The 23,257-nt window shown below is 39.7% G+C and overlaps 1 protein-coding gene across 1 annotated transcript in view; it reads right to left on the minus strand.

Annotated features, from left to right (window-relative positions):
* Positions 1-145: 145 nt before the first annotated feature.
* igf2r (insulin-like growth factor 2 receptor) overlaps positions 146-23,257 on the minus strand; it is a 30,984-nt gene continuing 7,872 nt past the window's right edge. The window contains exons 13-51 of the mRNA XM_077552021.1: positions 22,895-23,047; positions 22,685-22,822; positions 22,448-22,598; positions 21,354-21,522; positions 21,155-21,270; positions 20,921-21,080; positions 19,745-19,921; positions 19,554-19,649; positions 19,151-19,252; positions 18,070-18,232; positions 17,327-17,503; positions 17,108-17,254; positions 16,832-17,010; positions 16,008-16,095; positions 15,562-15,771; positions 15,346-15,476; positions 14,974-15,077; positions 14,676-14,809; positions 14,180-14,376; positions 13,930-14,056; positions 13,734-13,865; positions 12,928-13,087; positions 12,058-12,166; positions 11,897-11,978; positions 11,675-11,808; positions 11,386-11,532; positions 10,763-10,921; positions 10,455-10,662; positions 10,190-10,342; positions 8,912-9,146; positions 8,704-8,840; positions 8,388-8,505; positions 7,124-7,270; positions 6,862-7,046; positions 5,777-5,963; positions 5,556-5,705; positions 5,148-5,217; positions 2,168-2,428; positions 146-1,964 (exon numbers count right to left, since the gene is read on the minus strand). Of these exons, the coding sequence (XP_077408147.1) occupies positions 1,806-1,964; positions 2,168-2,428; positions 5,148-5,217; positions 5,556-5,705; positions 5,777-5,963; positions 6,862-7,046; positions 7,124-7,270; positions 8,388-8,505; positions 8,704-8,840; positions 8,912-9,146; positions 10,190-10,342; positions 10,455-10,662; positions 10,763-10,921; positions 11,386-11,532; positions 11,675-11,808; positions 11,897-11,978; positions 12,058-12,166; positions 12,928-13,087; positions 13,734-13,865; positions 13,930-14,056; positions 14,180-14,376; positions 14,676-14,809; positions 14,974-15,077; positions 15,346-15,476; positions 15,562-15,771; positions 16,008-16,095; positions 16,832-17,010; positions 17,108-17,254; positions 17,327-17,503; positions 18,070-18,232; positions 19,151-19,252; positions 19,554-19,649; positions 19,745-19,921; positions 20,921-21,080; positions 21,155-21,270; positions 21,354-21,522; positions 22,448-22,598; positions 22,685-22,822; positions 22,895-23,047 (5,852 nt within the window). The 3' untranslated portion in view covers positions 146-1,805. The remainder of the gene's footprint in view (positions 1,965-2,167; positions 2,429-5,147; positions 5,218-5,555; positions 5,706-5,776; positions 5,964-6,861; positions 7,047-7,123; positions 7,271-8,387; positions 8,506-8,703; positions 8,841-8,911; positions 9,147-10,189; positions 10,343-10,454; positions 10,663-10,762; positions 10,922-11,385; positions 11,533-11,674; positions 11,809-11,896; positions 11,979-12,057; positions 12,167-12,927; positions 13,088-13,733; positions 13,866-13,929; positions 14,057-14,179; positions 14,377-14,675; positions 14,810-14,973; positions 15,078-15,345; positions 15,477-15,561; positions 15,772-16,007; positions 16,096-16,831; positions 17,011-17,107; positions 17,255-17,326; positions 17,504-18,069; positions 18,233-19,150; positions 19,253-19,553; positions 19,650-19,744; positions 19,922-20,920; positions 21,081-21,154; positions 21,271-21,353; positions 21,523-22,447; positions 22,599-22,684; positions 22,823-22,894; positions 23,048-23,257) is intronic.

Genomic DNA, 23,257 nt, shown 5'->3' on the forward strand with positions numbered 1-23,257 from the left:
TAGGGTTAAACAAAAAAAAAAGGGGGTTGTGCATTAATCGTTTTAAATGCTCCGGTAGAGCTGAGCCCGCTATTTAAGGATAGACGGAAACCAACTATATTATTTGAGTCCGAAATCATAAGCCATACGATAAAACACCAAGGCGTCATTTATAAGGTATTTATTCAAATAAAGAGACATCGGTACATGGAGGTTCTTTTAAATAGCAAAAAAACGAGCACAAACGTGAAACAACAAAAGCAGGATGATGATCGCACCTCATTTCTTGTGCTTTTCTCCAGTGCATCGCCATTTTTATGTCCTCTTTTGAAAATCTCCAAAAACTAAGTAGCGCACGTGCGAATCCCCGCACCAACACATTTTTGACGAGACCCCGCCCCCCCGCGCCCCCCCAAAAAACAGTACCAAAGACACTCTTGTACCGAGCCAAACTTCCTCACAGTTTTGACAATAATACAGGATTTATTTGCTGAAATGCGGCGGCTTGAATCAATACTACTTGACATAAACGTCTTTTAAGCTTCATGACAGAAACACGTTTTTTTTTTTTTTTTTTTTTTTTTAAATGTTGACGTCTTTTCTAAGATGACAAAGGGGGGAATTTGTGAGGTGAGGCATTTATAAGTTTTCCTGAGGGGAAAAAGGGGGTGTTTAGGTTTGGTGCGTAGTTTATTATGACACTTGATTAACCATTATTTCTGAGGGGTAAAATTGTACTGAAACAAATGTCAGATCAGGCTAATCAGCTGTTTTTACCATGAGGAGGGAAAAGCATATTTAAGTGAGGTATGGCATTTATATTCTCAAGTCGATGAGAATTTATCAGCGTTTTTTTCTTACTGAGGGGAAACTTAATGTGAGGTGAGGCATTCATTTGCTTAGATGGACAACCCTTGATTACTTTGAATTATTTTTCGGAGGAAAAACATATTTTCTGTGGGGTGAGGTGTTAATTCATTGAAGTGGACCAAAACAATCATCAGAAAAGTACGTCTCCACTTTCGACAATGGACGATTCTGTGCATTCAACAATTCAGCCCTCAAAACAAGTCATAATTTGGCTGGCGTTTTTCACCCAAAATATGTGACAAATACATATTTGATTTGACTACGCAACAAAGAAAGCAACAACAGATGCAGAAATATGGCTTTGACGGGACAACTTCACTCACATCGTCACTCAAAACTTGCACTCGGCATCCATTCACAGAATCACGCTTAAATAATCGTAAAATCTCAAACAAACAAAAAACTAAAGATCGTCTACGTAGAGCTTCAAAATGTGAGAACAATCACTCAATCATAAAAAATAAAAAAAAAGGCCTCACGCTCTTTTCAGGGCGAGAAAAGATGTACTTTTTACTCTGAGTGTAAACAATGCGACACCCGAGCATCTTTATTCCCTTTAAAGCCGCACGACGACTGACCTTCACCGCCTACGTCCACTCGGCCAGAGCTGGTTTGTCGTTCCGATGGCCGGGCCGACCGATTCGTTTTGCCGCCATGTGGATGTTTGTCCTAAACAATCTGCAAAGAGACGCTTGCTTTGAGATAAAGTGCTAAACAAATGGCACGGCTACAATCAAAAAGGACACCAAGGCGGCACCCGGTGACACGAGGGACCAACTCGCTCGTCTTGATCGCTTCCAGAGCAACTGTGAGAAACTTTAAATAAAAAAGGAGCAATCAATAAATAACAAGATGGCCGCAAAGGAGGTGGAGGAAGTGTCAGTAATGCTGAGGGCATTGCTATGGCGACATTCACTGAGAAAAGATTCAGAGAGCGAGCAGTTCCGGAGGGCGAGTTACACCCGCAGGAGGTCCTCATCGCTGTCGTCGTCCTCCCGCTTCGGTTTGGGTGCCGCGTTGTTATTGCGGCGGCTGGCCGACGAGCCGGCTTTGCCGCTCTTGCGTTTTCGCTCGGGCTCATCCAAGAGGCCCACCAGGTCCTCGTCGCTCTCCTCCTGAGCGCCACAAAAACAAAAGCCACCAAGTGAGGGTTCGTCAAAGCGCAAGCAAAGGTTAAGAAGTGTCGCCTTTGTTTGTTATTTCGCCAAAGCAAAGCTACGACGTGTTGCTTCATCTGTCCGCTTGTTATCTGGCCAAAGTGCAAGTGAAGGAAGGCGAGATTCGTCGACGTCTTCATACATTTGCTGCTCCGGCTCACCTGCAGGAAGACGCTCCGGTGGGCCGACGAGGACTTGACCACGCGCACGCTGAGCACCTCGTCCTCGCTGTCGTCCTCCTGCTCGTCCAACGAGAAGGAGCGCAGGCCGTCCGTGTTGACCGGCTTGGTCTTGATGTGGCCGTTGCTGTGGTTGGCGCGGCCCCGCTGCGAGGAGAAAGACGAGGAGGTCGCGGACGGAGCCTCCAGTTCCTCCATCAGCCACTCCATCTCGTCTTCGCCCGCATCTTCGTCCATGTTCACCTAAAAGGCCGCATAGGGAATGCAGTCACGTTACAACGGGTATAAGTATTGGGACGCGTTATTCCAGAGTTTTATAGTTAACGAAAACTAACAAAATAGCTACAGCTTAAAATGGAAACAAAAATTAAAATAAAATGAGAGTGCTTTTAAAAGAACAAAAACTAACTGAAATTACACTTTACATTTATGAAACTAATTCCGGCTAACAACAATAGCAAAAATGTCCTTAATTTTCATCTGTTAAATATTTCATGCATGAGCTTACGTGGTCTATTTTACTGTACGGCCGTACACAAGGAACAACATTGTTTAGGAATTTTATTTTATCTTACTTATTACACAATTCTTATTGACCCACTTTTTCAAAATACTCAATTTGTTGAAAAACTAAACTAGAACTAATAAAAAGGTCAACTAAAATTAAGCAGATTTAAAAAAAATTAATCTAAAAAAGTAACTGAATTTAAAAACAAATTCTACTCTGTTTAAAAAACAAACTTTTTTTTAACTACTAAAATTAAGCATTTTTGAAAAACAAAATCTAATAAAAAACTATCATTATGCACTAAAAAGATTTAAAACTGAATAAATAAATAAAAAACTATTACTCAATTCTTATTGACCCACTTTTTCAAAACACTCAATTTGTTGAAAAACTAAACTAAAACTCATAAAAAGGTCAACTAAAATTAAGCAGATTTAAAAAATTTAAATCTAAAAAAGTAACTGAATTTAAAAACAAATTCTACTCTATTTGTTTAAAAAACTAAAACAAATAATTTTTTTTAACTACTAAAATTAAGCATTTTTGAAAAACAAAATCTAAAAAAAAACTATCATTATGCACTAAAAAGATTTAAAACTGAATAAATAAATAAAAAACTATTACACAATTCTTATTGACCCACTTTTTCAAAATACTCAATTTGTTGAAAAACTAAACTAAAACTATAATAAAAAGGTAAACTAAAATTAAGCAGATTTAAAAAATTTAAATCTAAAAAAGTAACTGAATTTAAAAACAAATTCTACTATTTGTTTAAAAAACTAAAACTTTTTTTTTTAACTACTAAAATTAAGCATTTTTGAAAAACAAAATCTAATAAAAAACTATCATTATGCACTAAAAAGATTTAAAACTGAATAAATAAATAAAAAACTATTACACAATTCTTATTGACCCGCTTTTTCAAAACACTCAATTTGTTGAAAAACTAAACTAAAACTAATAAAAAGGTCAACTAAAATTAAGCAGATTTAAAAAAAATTAATCTAAAAAAGTAACTGAATTTAAAAACAAATTCTACTATTTGTTTAAAAAACTAAAACTTTTTTTTAACTACTAAAATTAAGCATTTTTGAAAAACAAAATCTAATAAAAAACTATCATTATGCACTAAAAATATTTAAAACTGAATAAATAAATAAAAAACTATTACACAACTCTTATTGACCCACTTTTTCAAAACACTCAATTTGTTGAAAAACTAAACTAAAACTAATTAAAAGGTCAACTAAAATTAAGCAGATTTAAAAAATTTAAATCTAAAAAAGTAACTGAATTTAAAAACAAATTCTACTCTGCTTAAAAAACTAAAACAAAAACTTTTTTTTAACTACTAAAATTAAGCATTTTTGAAAAACAAAATCTAATAAAAAAACTATCATTATTAACTAAAAAGATTTAAAACTGAATAAATAAATAAAAAACTATTACACAATTCTTATTGACCCACTTTTTCAAAATACTCAATTTGTTGAAAAACTAAACTAAAACTAATAAAAAGGTCAACTAAAATTAAGCAGATTTAAAAAAAATTAAATCTAAAAAAGTAACTGAATTTAAAAACAAATTCTACTCTGTTTAAAAAACTAAAACAAATTTTTTTTTTTAACTACTAAAATTAAGCATTTTTGAAAAACAAAATCTAATAAAAAACTATCATTATGCACTAAAAAGATTTTAAACTGAATAAATAAATAAAAAACTATTACACAATTCTTATTGACCCACTTTTTCAAAACACTCAATTTGTTGAAAAACTAAACTAAAACTAATAAAAAGGTAAACTAAAATCAAGCAGATTTAAAAAATTTAAATCTAAAAAAGTAACTGAATTTAAAAACAAATTCTACTCTATTTGTTTAAAAAACTAAAACTTTTTTTTAACTACTAAAATTAAGCATTTTTGAAAAACAAAATCTAATAAAAAACTATCATTATGCACTAAAAAGATTTAAAACTGAATAAATAAATAAAAAACTATTACACAATTCTTATTGACCCGCTTTTTCAAAACACTCAATTTGTTGAAAAACTAAACTAAAACTAATAAAAAGGTCAACTAAAATTAAGCAGATTTAAAAAATTTAAATCTAAAAAAGTAACTGAATTTAAAAACAAATTCTACTATTTGTTTAAAAAACTAAAACTTTTTTTTTTAACTACTAAAATTAAGCATTTTTGAAAAACAAAATCTAATAAAAAACTATCATTATGCACTAAAAAGATTTAAAACTGAATAAATAAATAAAAAACTATTACACAATTCTTAATGGCCCCCTTTTTCCCAAATACTCCATTAAAAAAAAAAAATTAGTCTGTCGTCGGGGCTCATATTTTTACCATCTCATATCAACAGAGAAGTGATGCGGGAGGGGGTAGAAATAATATTTTACTGAAAATGAGTCAAGCCTGTTCCAGCGCCTCATCTCGCACCTTGGAATATTTGTAGGAGACCTGGTTGCCTCTCCTGCAGCAACCTGCCACCTTCTGAATCACCATTTCTCTGCAAGTAACAAAAAAACGGGCCATTTGTAAAATGAGCAATTGAGATGCTACAATTCGGCTAATTTACATAATACGTTTAAATGGCTATGATTTGACAGCAAGGCTTGGCTAAGATCCAGAGCCACTTTTAAGCAACGGCCAGACTCTAAAATTGCCCATAGGTGTGCGTTGAAGATGTGCCCCGACATTGGCTGGCAACTAAGTCTATTTGTTTGTCTATATGTGCCTTGTGATTGGCTGACGACAATTTCAGGATGTACTGCGCCTCGCGCCAAAAGTCCGCTGGAATAAACTCCAGCTCGCAACGAGACATCAAAAGTCGGACGTTCTTCGTACCTCCTCTCTCGTTTACGCAGCAACAGTGCAAGTAGACAAACGCTCAACCCCGCCATCAAGAGGCTCAACAAGATGGCCGCCACCTGACTCTTCCTGGAGAAAGCCGGAAGGTAGTCGTCGTCGTCGTCTCGCGTCTCCGTGTCCACAGTCCTACAGGACACATTTTTTTTGGTGTTAATATTTGGTCACATCAGGAAAGACGCTTGTTTTGTGTGACTCACATGAGGCCGCACACGGCATTGGTGTGCCACACGAACATGTACTGGCACTCGTCCGTCTCCAGCATGAACTTGGGGATGCCCAGGCCGGCCGCGGGGTTGCACTGGAACATGATGGTGGACGACACCGTTTTGGTCCTCTCGCGCCCGCACGCCGAATCCGAGGACACCATCACGTCCAGGTTGCCGCCTGGTGGGTGAATCACATCACGTGCATTGAATAAATAAATAAAAATCAATGTATTTATTTATTTTAAAGCAAGCACTTTCAAGTATAATTAAGTCATTTTAAAGATAAGCGGACTCCATAGCATGTTATATAAGTGCTTTGCGTCAATGTCCCCTTTTTCTCACAAATTAACTCCAAATTACACAATAAAAGTCAATGAGTCACTGTGACAGATTCCTTTTCTGGACCTTATGACGAAAGTTGACGCATGAAAGGGTGAATTATTAATCTGCAATGAGCCAAAGATGTACACTAGAGCAAGGGTTGGCGCACCAAAGTGCGTCAGCGCCATACTTGACTTTTATATTGTAGTATAAATCTATCTATTCATATTTGGAGACAAGTAGCAGCTCTCTGTTATGGAGGAGCAAAACTGCAAAAATTGAAAATAAATAAATGAATAAAAGTGAAAATATGAATGGATATAAAAACTAACTTAAACTGTATCTGTTTATCTATATATTTACAAAAAATAAAAAAATGAGATTCAAAAAACAAAAATAAATGTGGAAAAAGAAAAAAGTAAATATATAAATAGAATTAAATATCAATCAATAAATAAAACCACTTATTTACTTACATATTTATTTATTTACATGCTGCAGTCGCTCTGTCAGGATGAAATGTTATCCAAATGAGGGGGCGGATTTTTGTATTTATTTTTATATTAACTTAAAATTTTGGAATCTCCTTTTTTATTAAATTTATTTATGGATACATATTTTTTGTTTTATTTTATTTCCATTCATATTTATTTTTTGTATTATATTTTTTATATCTGCTTTTATTCATGTATTTATTTTTAATTTGTAATAAAAATCCTCCATACTCTGTGACCTCCTGTGAGTATGTCCGATACCTTTGATGCAATATTTGGCGTTGCTAGAGGAGCCGATCCGCCGCCTGTTGGGTCCGTTGAGTTTCACCTGGCAGATGTTGGCGCCCAAACAGCTGGGAAAGGAGCTGTTGGTGAGCCCGGACAGCTGGATGTGGTAGATGTAGTGGTCGCCATTATCACGGTTGTCTCCGGAGGCTTGGTGGTGACTGAGAACGCACGCAAGTCACGTTTGACCGCGAGGAGAGTTGCAAGTGAGGGAAACATTCATTTCGCATCACGTCACCTGAAGTAAAGCTCTCCAAGGCTGAGGCGGGCGCCCGTGTTGGGGTTCTGAATGGTGCCGTTCACCATCTCCACCGCATGTTGCTTGACGGCACACGCCAGGCGGGTCTCCCAGCCAATCACAAAGAGGCAGGACGCCTCGTCGACGCTGAGAGATTTGAAGGGCACAGTTGTGTGATGATGTCATACAGGGTAAGGTAGGGTTTAAAAAAAATGGAATCATCAATATCGAATCGATTTTCTTTTCCGAGCCTGATATTGATTATCATGAATCTATTATTTTTATCTATTTTTCCCATAAATTCATAAGAAAATAGAATTTCAAACGGCACTTTTTTTTGTATCTCACCGTTTTCTTGAAATTTACTGTTCACATGAATTTAAAAGTATGTTCTTACATTTATGAAAGACCTCACTTTTTGTACTTTAAGACAATTCAGAAAATGTTTAATTGATATTTACAATTATTGAATTAGAATTATGGGAAAAAAAATAATCTCATTTTTGTTGATGTTAATGTTCACTTAAGTTATTATAACGTTACTTTTATTAATAAACGTAATCATTTAACCAGTTACTGCCTCCGCAAAATGTTATTTGGAATTTAATGTTTGTGGAGTTTTCATCATGTCCTTAATATTAAAGAGGAATTGACGTTCCATAATTCATCAATATCAGATTAAAGTGAAGTGAATCCGGGGAAATTATTTTTGAATCAAATTGAACTCTTGTGACTCGAATCGAATTGATTGAGGAAATTAGAAATCGATACCCAGCCCCAATATAGCCTGCTACCAAAAACGGCACTCACAAGAAAATAACGTGGGGAAAAAAATTGGGTAATTTTGTGCCAAAAAAGAAAGAGAAAAAAACCAGTGTTGTTTTTCTTCCTGTTTGTTCGCAAATATTGAAACTGGATGAAACACTTTTTCAAAACACAGCCTATATATGCACCTATAAAAATGCATTCAGTATGAGTAATGCATAACCCAAAAAAAATGGATGGACGGTATTTTTTGAAGGAGGAAAATACAATAAATGGCGTTATTTAACACAATGACGTATATCAGATACTGTCGAATGTATTGCTTGATAATGGCGCCTTAAGAAGCCAAAGTTTAACCTGAAAAACGAACATTCTTCTGTCATTAACTAACTGCTCCAAACAAGCTAAACTGGAAAGTAAATGAATGTCGTTCCCGACTAAAATGTCACGGCACGTTTGCCGCCGTGACATTTTGTCATGTGTCGAGCGGCGTTCATACTTGATGATGGCCGGGTGTCCGACGGTGGTGCCGCAGCTCAGCTGGATCTCCGTCTTTGCCGCCACGCCGTTACCACAGGAGGCGTCACCCGCCGAGTATTTGACGGAAATCTTGCCGTCTATGTGAGGGGGCGAAATGTCCGGTTATATAGAAAGATTTTATTGATCCATGGGGGAAAATTGAACAACAAAGTAAATCTTTTATCTGCCTTTAAAAAAAAAAAAATTAATGTCAATTTTGCAAGTTGCGAAAGTGGCAAAAAAACTGAGCAATTTCTATTTTATATTCCTCCATAATTTACGTAATAATTTATCACCCTTTTGGTTCATCTTCTGAGTGTGCACGCGGCCCAGCGTCTGATTGCGTCCGTCTGCCGAGTGCCGACACACGGCGGCCCCCTCGTCACAACCCGGAAATCTTTTATGGATCGCCTGACACAGGTTGATGAAATATCTGTCGGTACGGAAATTGAAGAGTCACAAACACGACGACGAGGAAACATCTGGTTCCGGAAACGGACTCACAAGTCGCCCTTGTAGTTGAACTTCCACGGCTGCGTAAGGGAGGAGAGACCTCGCAGGTCGAAGGTTTGATGCTGGCTGACCAGCTTGCACTCCATCTTCCGCGGGGCGCACACGGCGCTCGTTGGCCACTGGAAGGTGGCCGAGCATCCCGCCGTTTCCGACAGCAGCTGCGGGGAGCCGTGGCCCGCCGACGGGTCGCAGGTAAACAAAATGGACGACTGCCGCTTGGCGGACGCTAATAAGAGGGAAAAGAAAAATGACGCTGGTCAACAGCAAATTTTAATCAGACATATTCTTGATGCCGATTAGAAAAATGTCTACTTTAATTTTTTTCTGGCACATTAGATTTTTTTTTTTGGGCCTATAAAAGCTAGCACAATACAGATTTGATGACATTTGAGGACAAAAAATCCAATTTTCGCTGATATAATATTACTAAATATATCCCTATATTAATTACTATTATTATTATTATTATTATAAAAACCTGATGTGCTAGAGAAAAAAACAAGTGCAGATTCATAACACAGAAAATTAATCTAGAACAGTTTACTTGAATCTCTAATCCAAAAATTTTTGTAAAAAATGTGTCAACTGGTTAATTAAAGCCTCATAATTTTGGAGTTTTCCTGGTTTGCAGAGGTCACCGCCTGCAAGCAACTACTTTTTTTTTTTCAAATTTAGTGTCATCCTTCTGCCTACGTAGTTTCAATTCATTAACAGACTAATCTCCAGGATAAATTATTCTGAAACCCTGACAAAAAAACTTTAAAAAGGCCACTTTAAATTAAAATGGGCAACTTCTTGTATCTTTTCAGGTATGTCTTGTTGAGACTTTTTTTTATGGGTTCACTTGCTGTAATAAGACAAATTTCATGTTACCGAGTGAAACTGGCTGCAGGGGCTGAATTTTCACACACAAGATGGCTATAAAGATAAATAAATAAATAAATGAAAACAAAAAAAAAACAACTAAAATGTCTGCTTCAAACCCCAAAAATAAATAAATAAAATGTCTGCTTCAAAACAAATAAAAATTCAAATTAAATGTCGGCTTCAAACCAAAATGGCAACATGTATTTTTCCAGGCATGGCTTCTTGAGACATTTTTGACTCCAGTTGGCTTTTTAAAGACTCTCTGGGAGGAAAAAAAACGTAAAATGTCTGCCTCAGGACAAAACGGCCGACTTCATCTTCTTTACCCTTTTATGTGGCTTTACTACTGATAAATATTTCTACCAAAACTTCCATGTTGCTAAGCGAAATTTGCTGCCTCACCTGGCTCACAGTAGCCCCATTTTTTGTCCTGGTCGTAGTTGTCGGTGGTGGCGCACCACTTCCTGCCATCCGTCCTGTCGTCTGTGGTGCATTGAGTATACGAGCGCTTCATGGACGTGAAGGGGAACACGCATGCCTCGCCTTTATCCGTCACTACAACACGTACCATTTGCATATATTTCTTATGAGGGCTATAAATTGAAACTACGAACAAAACCAAGGTCCAACCATTTTGGGAAGGCGTGAGATAGAGGCCCCGACTTACCAGGCGGGCACGGATCCCCGCCGCCATACTGCATCAGCACAGCTTGCTCCTTGTGCTTGAAATCCATAGTCATGGCTTTGCTGATGCCGAACGACGCCGCCGATTTTCCCGAGTCCGACACTCGGCAAACAGCGCCGCCCTTGCAAGCGGGCTCGGCCACCGAGCTGCACACGTTGATGAGGTAGCTGTTGGAGGAGCCCAGCGGGACCTGCCGCAAAAAAAAAAAAAAAGGCTTGTCACACCTGGCGACGGTTTTCAATTTGGAAAAAAAAATACGGCAGTGGTTCGAAATGCGTCTTTGAGGTCACCTGCACTTGTCCTGTCAACGTCGACAGGTCAAAGGTGTACTGCAGCTGAGCGTCGGTCAGGTTGCATCCGCTGGTGTGGGTGGCATCCGAACACACCACGGGGGTCGCCCATTCAAAAATGTACACGCAGCCCTGCAGTCTCAGCATGCGCGGGGAGCCCTGAGGAGACAAAAAACGTTTTTTTTTTTTTTTTAAAGGATGAGAGCTTGGAGTAAGGCTGCTCATCTGATTTTCAAGAAAATATTCATCACGATTATCTTGATAATAATGGAAATCACACTTTTGGACGATCATTTATTTTTGGGTACAAAACAAGAAAATGTTTAAATGTAAACATTATTAAGACAAATAAATTTCTTCCTTTTGGATGAAACAAAATGTATTAAATTAGTTATTTTAAAATGTAAAAAAAAAAAAAAGTGCAAATGTATGAATTTAAACAACTCAACTGAAAATTTGTAGTAATAATCCTTTTTCTTTACAATTATGCAGATTTTGTAATTGTGGAGTGTAATAATTTCAATTGTAATTGATAATTGCAAAGTCCTAGTTTAGAGAAAAAAAATACACAAAAAACAACAACAACAAAAAAACTGATGCTTTTAAGTAAATAGTTTACTGACCAGCTCCACACCTCTCTGGCAGGTGAAAATGATGGTGGAGGTGTAGTTCTGTGCCGGGTCCGAGGCGCACCGGGTGGAGCTGGAGTAAGTGATGGAGATGTCACCTGTGGCGCTGATCTGAGGGCCGCTCGTCGTCCGCCCAATGTCCTTTTAGAGACACAAAAAGAAATGTTAACCTTTCACGTGACATCAATTTAAATAAATCACAAACATTGTTTTGTATTATTCAAACAAAAAAAATAATCAATTAAGACTGATCCCTCATCTGTACACAATATTTGTGACTCACAATTGGGGGCCCATTGTCCGGGTCCATACAGACTGTGGCGCCAGGCGGGCAGGTGACCCCAGGAATGGGGTTCAGAGGCTGACAAATGTTGATGTAAAAATCGGGGGAGTCATCATTTTCATCCACCGCGTCATCTAAACACCACAGAGACAAAAAAAAAAAAGATCAACGTGGACGACGACATCAGGCTGGTTAACAAGTCATCTTTGCACGCAAGCCAACCGGTGGCGGTGTAGTATCCGGTGGAGTGGATCAGAGGAGTCAGGTCGATCGTGGCGGAGCCGTTCTGGACCGAACATGCGACCTGCGAGGATGACACGAGACGGTTGAAGGCGCCGTTCTGGCCGTCGTCTTGACAGCGTCTATAAACATTTCATACTCACAGGCTGCTCGCACACCAGGTGCGTGTGGAAGGCAAACCAGTGTGTGCATGTGTCTGCTTTGGAGTAAATGAGGACGGGTTCTGGAGGGGCTGAGCTCATACTGGGTGGTCTACGAAACACAGCAGATAGCTTTCAAGTTGGCGCTCCAGCGTGGAGCAGATGTCACTGTAAGGAGTGGAAACTAAGGCTGGGGAAAAAACAGTCAACCAAGTCGACTAAAATGTTCTGCCTCGAAGCTCCGTCGGAACCAAGTTGGGGCCGACCATGTTTTATGGCGGATGCAATTTATCTGCTTAGTACTGAGTGGGTTTTCATTAAATACAGCTCGACCAAAACACTATAAAAGCATGTGGGCTGTAATTATTCCAAAAAAGAACATGCCACTTGGTTTTAGGTATTCACCAATTAACCAGTAGAGGGCAGTCATGCACTAAACGTGCCCAGAAGAAGACATGAACAGGAAGTTATTGACTTCATATAGCCAACAGCTAGCGCTACCTTTGTTTACTCATGGAATAATGTTGAAGCACAGCCTGTAAATGACTTTTAGGACACTATTATATGTGTAATGTAGATATAATAACGTATGTGAGAAGTAAATGGTGGTTAGTGTTTGTTTACCTTAAGTGGTAATCGCTAGCGTGCTAATGCTAATCGCGATTGCTAGCCATTTATCATAGGCTAATTTTGGTTGGTGTTTAATAATTAATGCACATGTAAAGAAGATAATAAATGATGAGCACTTATACCCACTCAATTCAAATTAGGTCCAACCTTAGTGGATTAACAACAATTACTCGATTATTTGATAGAATAATCAATAGGATCATTGATTTTAAAACGATTTGATAGTGACAGCACTATCCATACCGGCAGATGAAGTGGATGACGGTGCTGTGCTTGAGGGCGGGGTTGGCGGGACACGGACTTCCTTCCTGGTACGTCAGCTCCACCACGTGATCTTTGTACGAGAGCTTCCCGTTGGTCTGGCCGCCGCTCAGTGCCGTGTTGACGTCTTTAATGCACACCGCTGTAATAAATCTGCACTTTAGTGCATGCTTATCTATTATGAATATCAATAAGGAATGTTGAAAAGGAGAGAAGACCGTCATGGGATGGAAATTCATCTAGTGTTTAATTATTACTTATGTGATGTATTATTATTATTTACTCCTGTGTTTATTTCATGTGTTCCATATGGCTCCCTTGAAATGTAAAAGGAAATAAGAATCCAAATCTGATAGACATTTAAATCTAGTGTAAATCCAGCGGAAAAAGAAAAAGTACTTCATTATCACCTTCAAGTTTGGACTGAGAGGCCAAAGTGCCTTGACCCAAATTTAAATAAACCCCAGGAGAGGAGCACGTGCGGACGATGACTCCATCTATAAGTTAAAGTGTCATCTACTTGCCAGCATGGATAACTACCGTATATGCGTTGTGCAAATTTCTAACTCTGTGAACCAAGCGGTGAACTTTAAGGCCTCTGATGGAGAAAGCTAAGCAAACAGGCTCATTAAATATTACATCTGTGGCCATTTAGAGGAGACACAGTCATGTGAAATGTACAGTGCAAATCAAAGCTAGACAAGAAGCAGGTATGTAAAGATCCTTGCGCTATTTTGATGAAAGCATATCACAGATTTGTAGGGGAATTGTTTTCAATTGCGACATACCGGTTCCGGGGCTACAGCCGGCGTTGTCCATGTCTGCGCAAATGTTGATGCGGAACATCCTGCTGTGCACGTCGCGGTCGTACACCGTGTAACCGCCGTCCCGTCTCAGGCTGTTGAGGTCGAACAAATGACCTGCACGAGGGAAAGGGAGGGTCAAATTTGGTCATTTCTTTGAATGCGAAATGTTAAATGTTACCTGTCGCTGGGTTGGCGACTCTGCAGCCGTCATGCTGGCTGCTGTTCAACGGGCAGGCAGCAGCTGTTAACCACACAAATGTGTACAAACAGTCCTCGATGGTGGAAATGAGGGTTGGACGAGAGTCCTGAGGGGACACAAATATTCAACAGTATTGTTTAAAAAAAAAAAAAAAACATGAGGGGGGGGGGGGGGAATCCATTTTGGACTAATCATTGTGTGTAAGATGAACTCTACATTGTCAACTTACAACTTGGTCTTTGTCACACTTGAAGCGAATGATGGTCGTCCTGTTGCGGACTCCGTCGGGGCAGGCCTGGCCGCCGCCGTACTGCAGCTTCAGCACGCTGCGGTCCCACGTGGGGCCACTCGTCACCTGTCCCAGACTCATGTATTGGTCTCCGGTCTTCACGCAGGACGCACTGCCGGAGGGACACTTCCACGAACCTGCCGGAGAGTAAGAAGAGCAAATACTATAGAAATATGACTTTTAATTCTTAGTAAATAAATGCAAATTGTCGAGAGTGCCTACCCACAGATGAAGTGTGAAATTTAAGAACTAAGTTAATTTTGATGGGAAATTTCTGAAAATGTGTTCATGTAAATTGAGATGTGATCATTATTTGGCTGTTGAGAATATATATTTTACTTTAAAGGACATATTGTTTCGTGGTGTGTAAAAATGCAATAAAAGTTGGGAAACACTGCAACAGATGAGCTTGACAGTCAAAACCAGAAAGACGAACCTCCCTGCGACACCAGCGACCTGCAGATGTTGAGGTAGAACCGTTTGCTTTTGTCCTCTGTCGAAGGTGTCACCTCCCAGTTTTGGGCCTCCATGGCCAGAGGTGAGAGGTCATACGAGTGGCCTGCACCATCACTAGACAGAGACACGTTCTTTAGTAACTTTTGGGATATATTCTAGTGTCAGACGCGTTACAACAGACTTTTACTTGAGTATTTCAGAAATATTACTTTTACGCTTGCTGGTTCTGTCACATGACTAGTACGAATAAAATGTAGCTGCTTGAGACGCAATCTTACTGATATGAGCAGCTGGTGGTTTTGACAGGGAGGCATGCCAGCGCAGTGCGCCAATTGAACAGGTAGGTGCACTCGGGAGTCTCCTTGATGAACTCTGGCGCCCCCTTATGGGTAAAGAACAGAGTGCAGTCAACACTTAGAAAATCTACAAGAAACTATTGCAGTTCATTAATTAAAAAAAAAAAAAGTATATATATATATATATATATATATATATATATATATATATATATATATATATATATATATATATATATATATATATATATATATGGATCTGATTTACTTAGATTCCAAATAGCGGGTGCTAAATTGCATGTTGATGCTAACAGTTTGCAGATGCTGTTGGTGCAATCCAAGTGTGAATCTTACAGGGTGCATGTCGGGGTGGCAGGAGAAGTAGATCTCCGTGGATCGCTGGTAGATCTTGTGGCACGTCTCTCCATTGGTGTAGTTCAAAATCAGCTGATCTCCCACGTAGCTCAGAAGCTCGTTCGCCATTCCTGCACACACATACCAACCAATCGCCATTACAAAAATGCGACACGGCAAGGATAAACCACTTTTTTTTTTTTTGCTGTTTGGCACCTGCTATCTTGTGGTTGTTTCCATCCACCTGGCAGGAGGAGACGACGTCGCTGCCCGTGTCTTTGTCGGTGCAGACACCCCTCTGGAGCCCGCCACACACAGACAGGTGGTGGATGTACTTGTCGCTCCTCACTGGGTAATCTTTGCCCTTCAGGGAGCTCAGGTTAAACTCGAAGCCGCTTCTCGGATCGCGGACGCGGCACTCGTCACCTGAGAGGACCCACGGGCAAAACAGCCATTTAAAACCATCACCCCTGGAGTGGTTTCCAGCCAATTTCAGGGTACATTTACAGCTATAGACAATTGAGAGGCTATAATGAAGCTATCATGTATGTTTTGGGGATGTTAGAAGAGCTCAGACTTGAACGCAAAACAAAAAAATTTATAAAGCATGACACCACCAACACAGCTAGCTGTCAGGAACATTCTTGGCGTGGTGGCTCTACCTTGGGACTTCTTGATGGGACAGGCCTCGGACGTCCGCCAGATGAAGACATACTCGCAACCGACTTGTCGATCAAACATGGGGGAGCCCTGGAAACAAACACACACACACACAGTGTCTCTCATGTAGCCTTATTTTCTACATTGGATGGAGTGATAGACCAATATGGGTTTTTTTCAACCGATATTCTTTTGCAGTAAAAGAGAAAATATTAGTGTAAAAATAAAAACTTTGTATTTATTTTTATACATATAAAGAATTAGTAGCCTTGTTTAAAAATTATCAGGGTCACCAGCAATGTGTTAAGCTAAATTAAAATGCAAGTAAAATAAAGTTTCTATTGTAAATAAAGTTTTTCAAAATTTCAACATAATTTCTTTTCTTTTATAAAAAGTGTAGGCAAAAAAAAAAAAAATTTATAAAGTGGAAATTTAAATAAATGCATGAAAAGTATGAGTGACAACTGATGGCTAATGTAGCTAATTTGGGGTTTTCATCAGGGTTCGTAAAAGGTTTCAAAAGATCTTCGCATATAGTGAAAAATTGTCCGAACATGTTGTAAATATCTTTGCGACAAGTAAAAACTGTGAGCTTCATACAAATCCTGATGAAAACCTAAATTTGCTACATTCTAAACATTCACCGCTCGGTGAGCTACATACCAGCTTTATCGGCCTTCATATTCGTAAAAAGGCCGTTAATCGGTCTATCCTTAATCTGAACGTTGTTCATGTTTTTTTGTTTTTGGGTGTAAAGAACTTTTGCTGTTTCTTTACATGATAGGGTGCTATATAAATAAAATTGACTTGACTATGGACTACTCACTGGGCTGTCGTCACACAGCAAGATGATGCGCGTTGAGTAACGAGACGCGACGTCACACTTATCCCCGTTGTGGTACAAGATGCTGATGGAGCCGTCTTCTGCCACTTGTGGGCTGGCCTGGACCAGACCCAGGCTGTAACTAGTACCGCCAATTACGGCGCAAGCACCCAAAGGACCCACTTGGAAGGAAAAATAAACACATTTTGTTATTAATAGATGTATAAAGCCGCTCAAGGTACTAGAAAAAAATCTTGACAGATGCACTCTATTACTGACCAGGACAGTCCTTTATAGACGGGAGGGGTCTGCAGACGTTAATGTAAAAGCTGCGTGACTTCACCGCGTCCGTATCGATGGCGACCCAGGGACTGTCCTCTCCGCCTCGGACCAGGTGACTCAGGTCGTACTCGTTGCCATGGGAATCTGGAGGCCACGTAAACGCGCGTTAAATTTAAAGAGGGCGGACAAATTTCGCGGTATCTTGCGTGCCGATACCGATGACGCGGCAGTCCACCGGCACGGGGACACAGGCTAGTGCGGTGGAGAACTCAAAGTAGACGTCGTGGACCACGTGGCTGGGAAGGGTGTTCAAGTCCTCGCGCAGCAGCTTTATTGAGCCGGTGTGCGCGTTTGGATCGCACACAAAGTTAATGGTGAAAGTGTCCCGCGTTGCTGAAAACAAGACAGGAGTCGTCAGTTAATTTTCTAACAAGTAAATTGTATTGTATTAAAGTGGAAGTCAACCCCCAAAAAATGTTGACAACATGTTCTATGCAGCCCCACTTGTCTAAATATGTTATCCTGTTTAATATTGCGTTAGTGGAATATGAGTTAAGCAGCAAAATCCAGCCGTTTTTATCCATCTCAGGGGGCGGCCATTTTGCCACTTGATGTCTGTCGACTGAAGATGACATCACAGTTGCTCAGGTCTCAACCAATCATAGCGCAGCTTCAGAAAACAAGTGAGCTGTGATTGGTCGTTGCCCGAGCCCTTAGCAACATTGATGTCATCTTTTGTGGCAAAATGGCCGCCGCTAAAATGGGATTAAAAATGGCTGGCTTTTGCTTCGTAACTCATATTCCACAAACGTAATATTAATCAGAATGCCAGGTTAAGACTAGTGAGGTCACATGTAACATATTATTGTCAAGACATGTTTAAGGTTGACTGCTAATTACACATGCACAGATCAAAATGGAAGCAAAAAACAAACCACTAGCCTAAAGCGTCTGTTCACCTGTAGAATCGTCAAGGAGTCCCTTGTATGTCAGTTTGAGGAGGCCATCCGTGGAGTACTGCAGGGTCTTCTCCACCCCCACCGGGCTGATGGGATTCCCGTCTTCCAGCTCACAGCCCGCCATTCCCTTGCCGCAATCCGCCACATCTGAGCAGATGTTCACCTGCGAGGGGGTAACAACCATTAGAAAGTGTTGAACTTCTCAATGTGTGTGTGTGTTTTTTTTTTTGATTCTGAATCATTCATAAAAATATTTAATATGTATGTATGATATGAAGTTAAGTGTGTGCCTATTTAAGTAGTAGTAGTCGTACACCTTCAACTTATTTTATGCCCTGAATGCAATCTTAAAAAAATACTTTGCACATTGAATTTGGATTATATATGATTAAAATTACTTCGGTAAAAGAGTGTCGCAACTAAATGACTATAAGCAGGGATGTGATTTGACCAAAGTGAAATTATCTGAAAATTTAGCCGGGGGTCTGGGGGCCGCTGGCACCCAGCTAGGTCCAGGGCAGTGCCCTGGTGGGGGGACAAGAGGGGCTTCCCGGAGGTCATGGGTTTTCCGTGTTTTTAAGTACTTTCAATGCACTCACATGCCAAAGAAATAGACAAAACAACAGCATACATTTTCAATGTATATTGAACTATCCCATATAAAATGGCAGTTTTAGTCAACTCAAAATCAGTCACATTCAAAAACATTGGACTGCCTTTGCTTTTAAAAACTATCACTGAGAATATCATCATATCTAACTAATGTGATTACTAAGTTAACACATGAATAATGTTGAAGAGTTCAAATTTCATGAACAAATAATTGTATCATGACCAAATGAAAAGTAACTCATATTAGAGCATACCACAAATGTCTTTGTTATAGCAGAAGATGTTATCTGACGGAGTCATGTGCATACACAATGAACTACTAAAAAAAAAAAAAAAAAAAATATATATTTTTTTTTTTTGGGGGGGAGATAAAAAAAAAGCGGAATTCCGCGAATTAGCGGAAAAATCACATCCCTGTATAAGGAAAAGACTAGGAAGCCCTGCTGCCTATGCCAAACATCCGTCTTACCAAGAAGTCCTTCCCGTTGGCTTTGGTCTTGTATCCGGTCTTGGAGGCCAGCGGCTGCAGGTTGAACTCTAAGCCGGTGTCGGGATCGATCACAGCGCAGCTCTGAGATAAAAGCACATTTGTCAATTTGAAGGCTGAGCAATATGGCATTAAAATAAATCCTATGACTTTTTTCTCTCCACAAAAATCTGATTTTATTCAATTCCTTCCCCCCTTTCCTGATAGAAAAAGGAAACGTTGCCCCATTCGGGGATTTCTTTGTGAGGTGACATAGTTGTAGATATTTGCAGCTTGTAAGCAAATGCTATACTAATTTTGATCAATATTTTGGCAACATAAAAAAACAAAAACGATATGAACAGGTGATGATAGTAAACTCAAATTAGTCGATAAAATCACTTGCATTGTTCTTGGTAGTGGTGATGGCACATGCAGCCCTGGTCTCCCATATGAAGTTGGCGGTGCAGTTCTGGTACATGAGGAACCGCGGGCCCATTGACTGTGTGGCGATGAAGACCAACAACAACAACAAAAAAGTCACATGGAGAAGAACGTTGAGCTACGGCCCCGCCCATTCAAAGTGTCTTAACTGACCAGCATCCCCCTGGTGCACACCAGGTGGATTCGGGTGGTGTAGGTCAGCTTCAGGCCGTCTGACTCGCAGGGGTCGCCGTCTGTGAACTCCAGCAGCAGCCGGTCGCGACCCTCGATGATTGGGCCGCGCTTGGAGACGCCCATGTTGCTTACGGACATCACTTCTTGTGGAAAGCCCTGAAGGGAGGGATGAGATACGTTTTGTCGTTTTGGACATTGCAGGAGGGATCCATTTTGAACGGACAATAACTTTTTAACTCCTTCAATCCCAAAAACGTGTTAAAATGTTTTTTAATACTTTGTCCTTCTCTCCCAAAAACATCTTTACATATTTTTTTTATGCAAGAGCATACAGAAGGTTTTGATGCAGCTTCTGACATGAAGAGGTGGCTTAAAGCAATGATAGTTATTTAAAAAAATAATAATTTTAAACGGCCATCAGGTGGCAGCAGAGCATAAGAGATCAGCCAGGGCCATGTTGCAACAAGCTCTTTTTGTCAGTGTTTTCACCAGGAATGTGAATATTGATCAAACTTACCTATATTTTAAGGCTAATTATTGCAAAACAGAAACAGATACAAATATGAAAAAAAAAATCCTGATTCTTTTGGTAGGTTCCATGTTTTTATAGCAATAGAACACAATGTTCTGTGGGCCTTGCAAAATCAGTCAAAATCCAATAAAACAACCTGGAGCGAAGGGGGTTGCTTCAGTGAAAACGGCTGGGAGTGAATTAATTAACTCATTCACTGCCATCGACGGCTATAGATGTCAAAAATTTATTTAACCTATTTCTATTAGTTTCACATTTTTCCCACTGTTGTGAACAAGAGTATGAAAACCTAGGGAAAAAAAATATTGTACATTTAGAACAGATAGAAAATTTGTGATTAATCGTGAGTTGACTATTGAAGTCATGCGATTAATTAAAAAAAAAATTAATCACCTGACGCCCCAAATATCTATTTTTTTTCCTTTTTTTTCAACAAAAAAAGATTATTAAAAAAATGTCTAGGTTTTCATACTCTTGTTGACAAAAGTGGGAAAAAAATGTTAAACTAATAAAAATAGTTCTAATGAATTTTTGACGTCTAAAGCCGTCAATGGCAGTGAATGAGTTAATAGCTTACACAAAAGCCCCAAATTACGAGCGAGCAGTACGATGCATTCATGTACCTGCGAGGTTGTGTACTTCATCTGACAGACGGACGCGTGTCGGTCGCAGCCCTGAACGGCGTTGATGGGTCGACATATGTTGATGTAGTACTTCCGCAGGTTGGCGGTGTCGGACAGGTCCATGGTCTGCCAGTTGCCGCCGGATGTCGAGCGAGACAAGCTGCACACAGAAGGAAGATGTCGGACGTCGCGCTCGTGATGTTTTTGTTTCAACACAATACAGTGAAGACGTACCTGGAGAGGTCATACTGGTCCAAAGTTTTGGGATCGGTCACCAGACACTCGTGAGGCCTTTCAGGGCATGCGTACGATGTATACCAGTGGAAGTTATACGTGTATTTGTCTTCAGCCTGTGTCCAACGAAAAGCATTACGAGAAACTGCTAGTCAAAACATTTGGAAGGAACAAAAAAAAAAACCAACAGGAGGTCGACCTGGAATTCTGGTTTTCCAGCGCCAACTTCAGGGTCACATAGGAAGGAGATGAGGGTGGATCGGAGCGTGTGTTGCTGGTTGTTGTACTGCGAGCCGTTGCTGTAGGACAACTGGATTAGGCCGTCGTAGTAGGACAGCCGCGAGTTTGCCTCGCCCAGACTCCATCGGCTAGAACGACAGGAGGCACATCCGTTTCAAGACGGGTGGGCAAAGAACGGCCCACGGGGCACATATGGTCCACTCTATACTTTACCCTGGCCCACTGAGAATATTTTTATTAAAATTCCCCCAAAAATTTTTTAATAAATTATTATTCATTTTTAATGCATTTTGTTCCTTAACTCTTTGACTGCCAAAAACGTTAAATAACGTTTAGTAAAATCCTACGGAGGAGTGCCAAAGACGTTAAAAGACGTTTGTTTCAAAACAGAGGTGAAACTAACCATTTTCTATTGTTGATTACTCAAAAATGGAATAAGGTAGAAACAAACTTTTTTTTCTGATGAAAGATGAGAGTCCAATCTTTCATTTGGTAGTATGTGTGTTTCCATAGTCCAAACACATAATTTTCTATGGACCTTGAAAGATCAGTCAAAATGCTTAAAATCGGCTGGCACTGGGGACAACCCATTTCTGAAAACGTCAGTCAAAGAGTTAAATTGGATAATTAACTTCTCAAAAAAATTGTAAATTAAACATTTTTACATTTACTTAATTCAAAATCTAGTTAATTTTAATTACATTATATATCATGTTAAAACTGAAAGGAATGAGATTTATTTATTTTATTATGAAAATGCAGTCAATATAATAAATGGGAGAACATGATCCAACCATGCAATTGAGAATCAGGGCTGATCACATCATTTTGGGATGGTACAATAATATTTTAAAACCTGCAATATTAAATGACTATAAATCACAGAGGGCAGTAAACAATCATTATTGCCCAATCATGATGTCACATTGACACATTGGTGATGGTAAATAGCACATTCTTCTTGAAAAGTGTGTGCATGGGACGAAGTGGCATCCCAATGAGAATGACATTTTAATCATTTGCATTCAAAAGATGTGACAAACTTTGTTTTACCTTTTTTCTACCTGGCAAGCGCCGGCCCTTTCAGGACAGTTGGCGGCTGTGACCGGGCCGCACACATTGATGTAATATTCGTAGTTGTCGTTGGTCAAGTTGTAAAAGCCGCCGTCCGGCTTGCTGAGCGGCGACAAGTCGAAAGAGAAGCCTGGAGAGTAAAAAAACGCTTAGTCTCTTACTTTCCTCTAGTCCTAACCAAGACCTTAAGGTTCGAAGGTATCGTAAGCGGCGTACCAGCCTGCAGGTCCTCCACCTTGCAGTTGTCCCCTTGCGTCTTGGAGAGGACGCACGCGGCCGCGGTGTACCACTCCAGCTCGAACACGCAGCGATCCGATGAAACGCTGCGGACGACGGGGGCGCTCTCCAGATCTCCTGCAAGAAACATTTTCATTTGATTTATGGATTGTAATCGTAAGTTTTAGTTTTTACTCATATTAAGCCCACCTGGTTTGCACTTGAGCGTCAGGATAGTTCGAATCCTTGTGGTTTTGCTGCAAAAGTCTCCATCAGTGTACACCAGTCTGATGTCGTTTCCCTTTTCAGTCTTCTGTGGAGGTGAGAGGAAGCTGCCCAGGCTGATCATTTTGTGCTCTTTGTCTGAAACACAAAATCAAGAACACATAATTTTTTTGTTATGTTTATGTTGTTGTATGACAATTAGAAGTGAAGTACCTCCACTTTATTTCCATAGCACATTTTATAAACAAGCGTTTCCAAAGTGCTGCACATTGAGATCCGCACACTATCACACACACAAAATCTAGTAAAAACAACTATAAAAATATAAAACAGTCAATAAAAAATAAT

This window comes from Vanacampus margaritifer, chromosome 19 (assembly GCF_051991255.1).
Source record: "Vanacampus margaritifer isolate UIUO_Vmar chromosome 19, RoL_Vmar_1.0, whole genome shotgun sequence".
In the NCBI taxonomy this organism is placed as follows: domain Eukaryota; kingdom Metazoa; phylum Chordata; class Actinopteri; order Syngnathiformes; family Syngnathidae; genus Vanacampus; species Vanacampus margaritifer.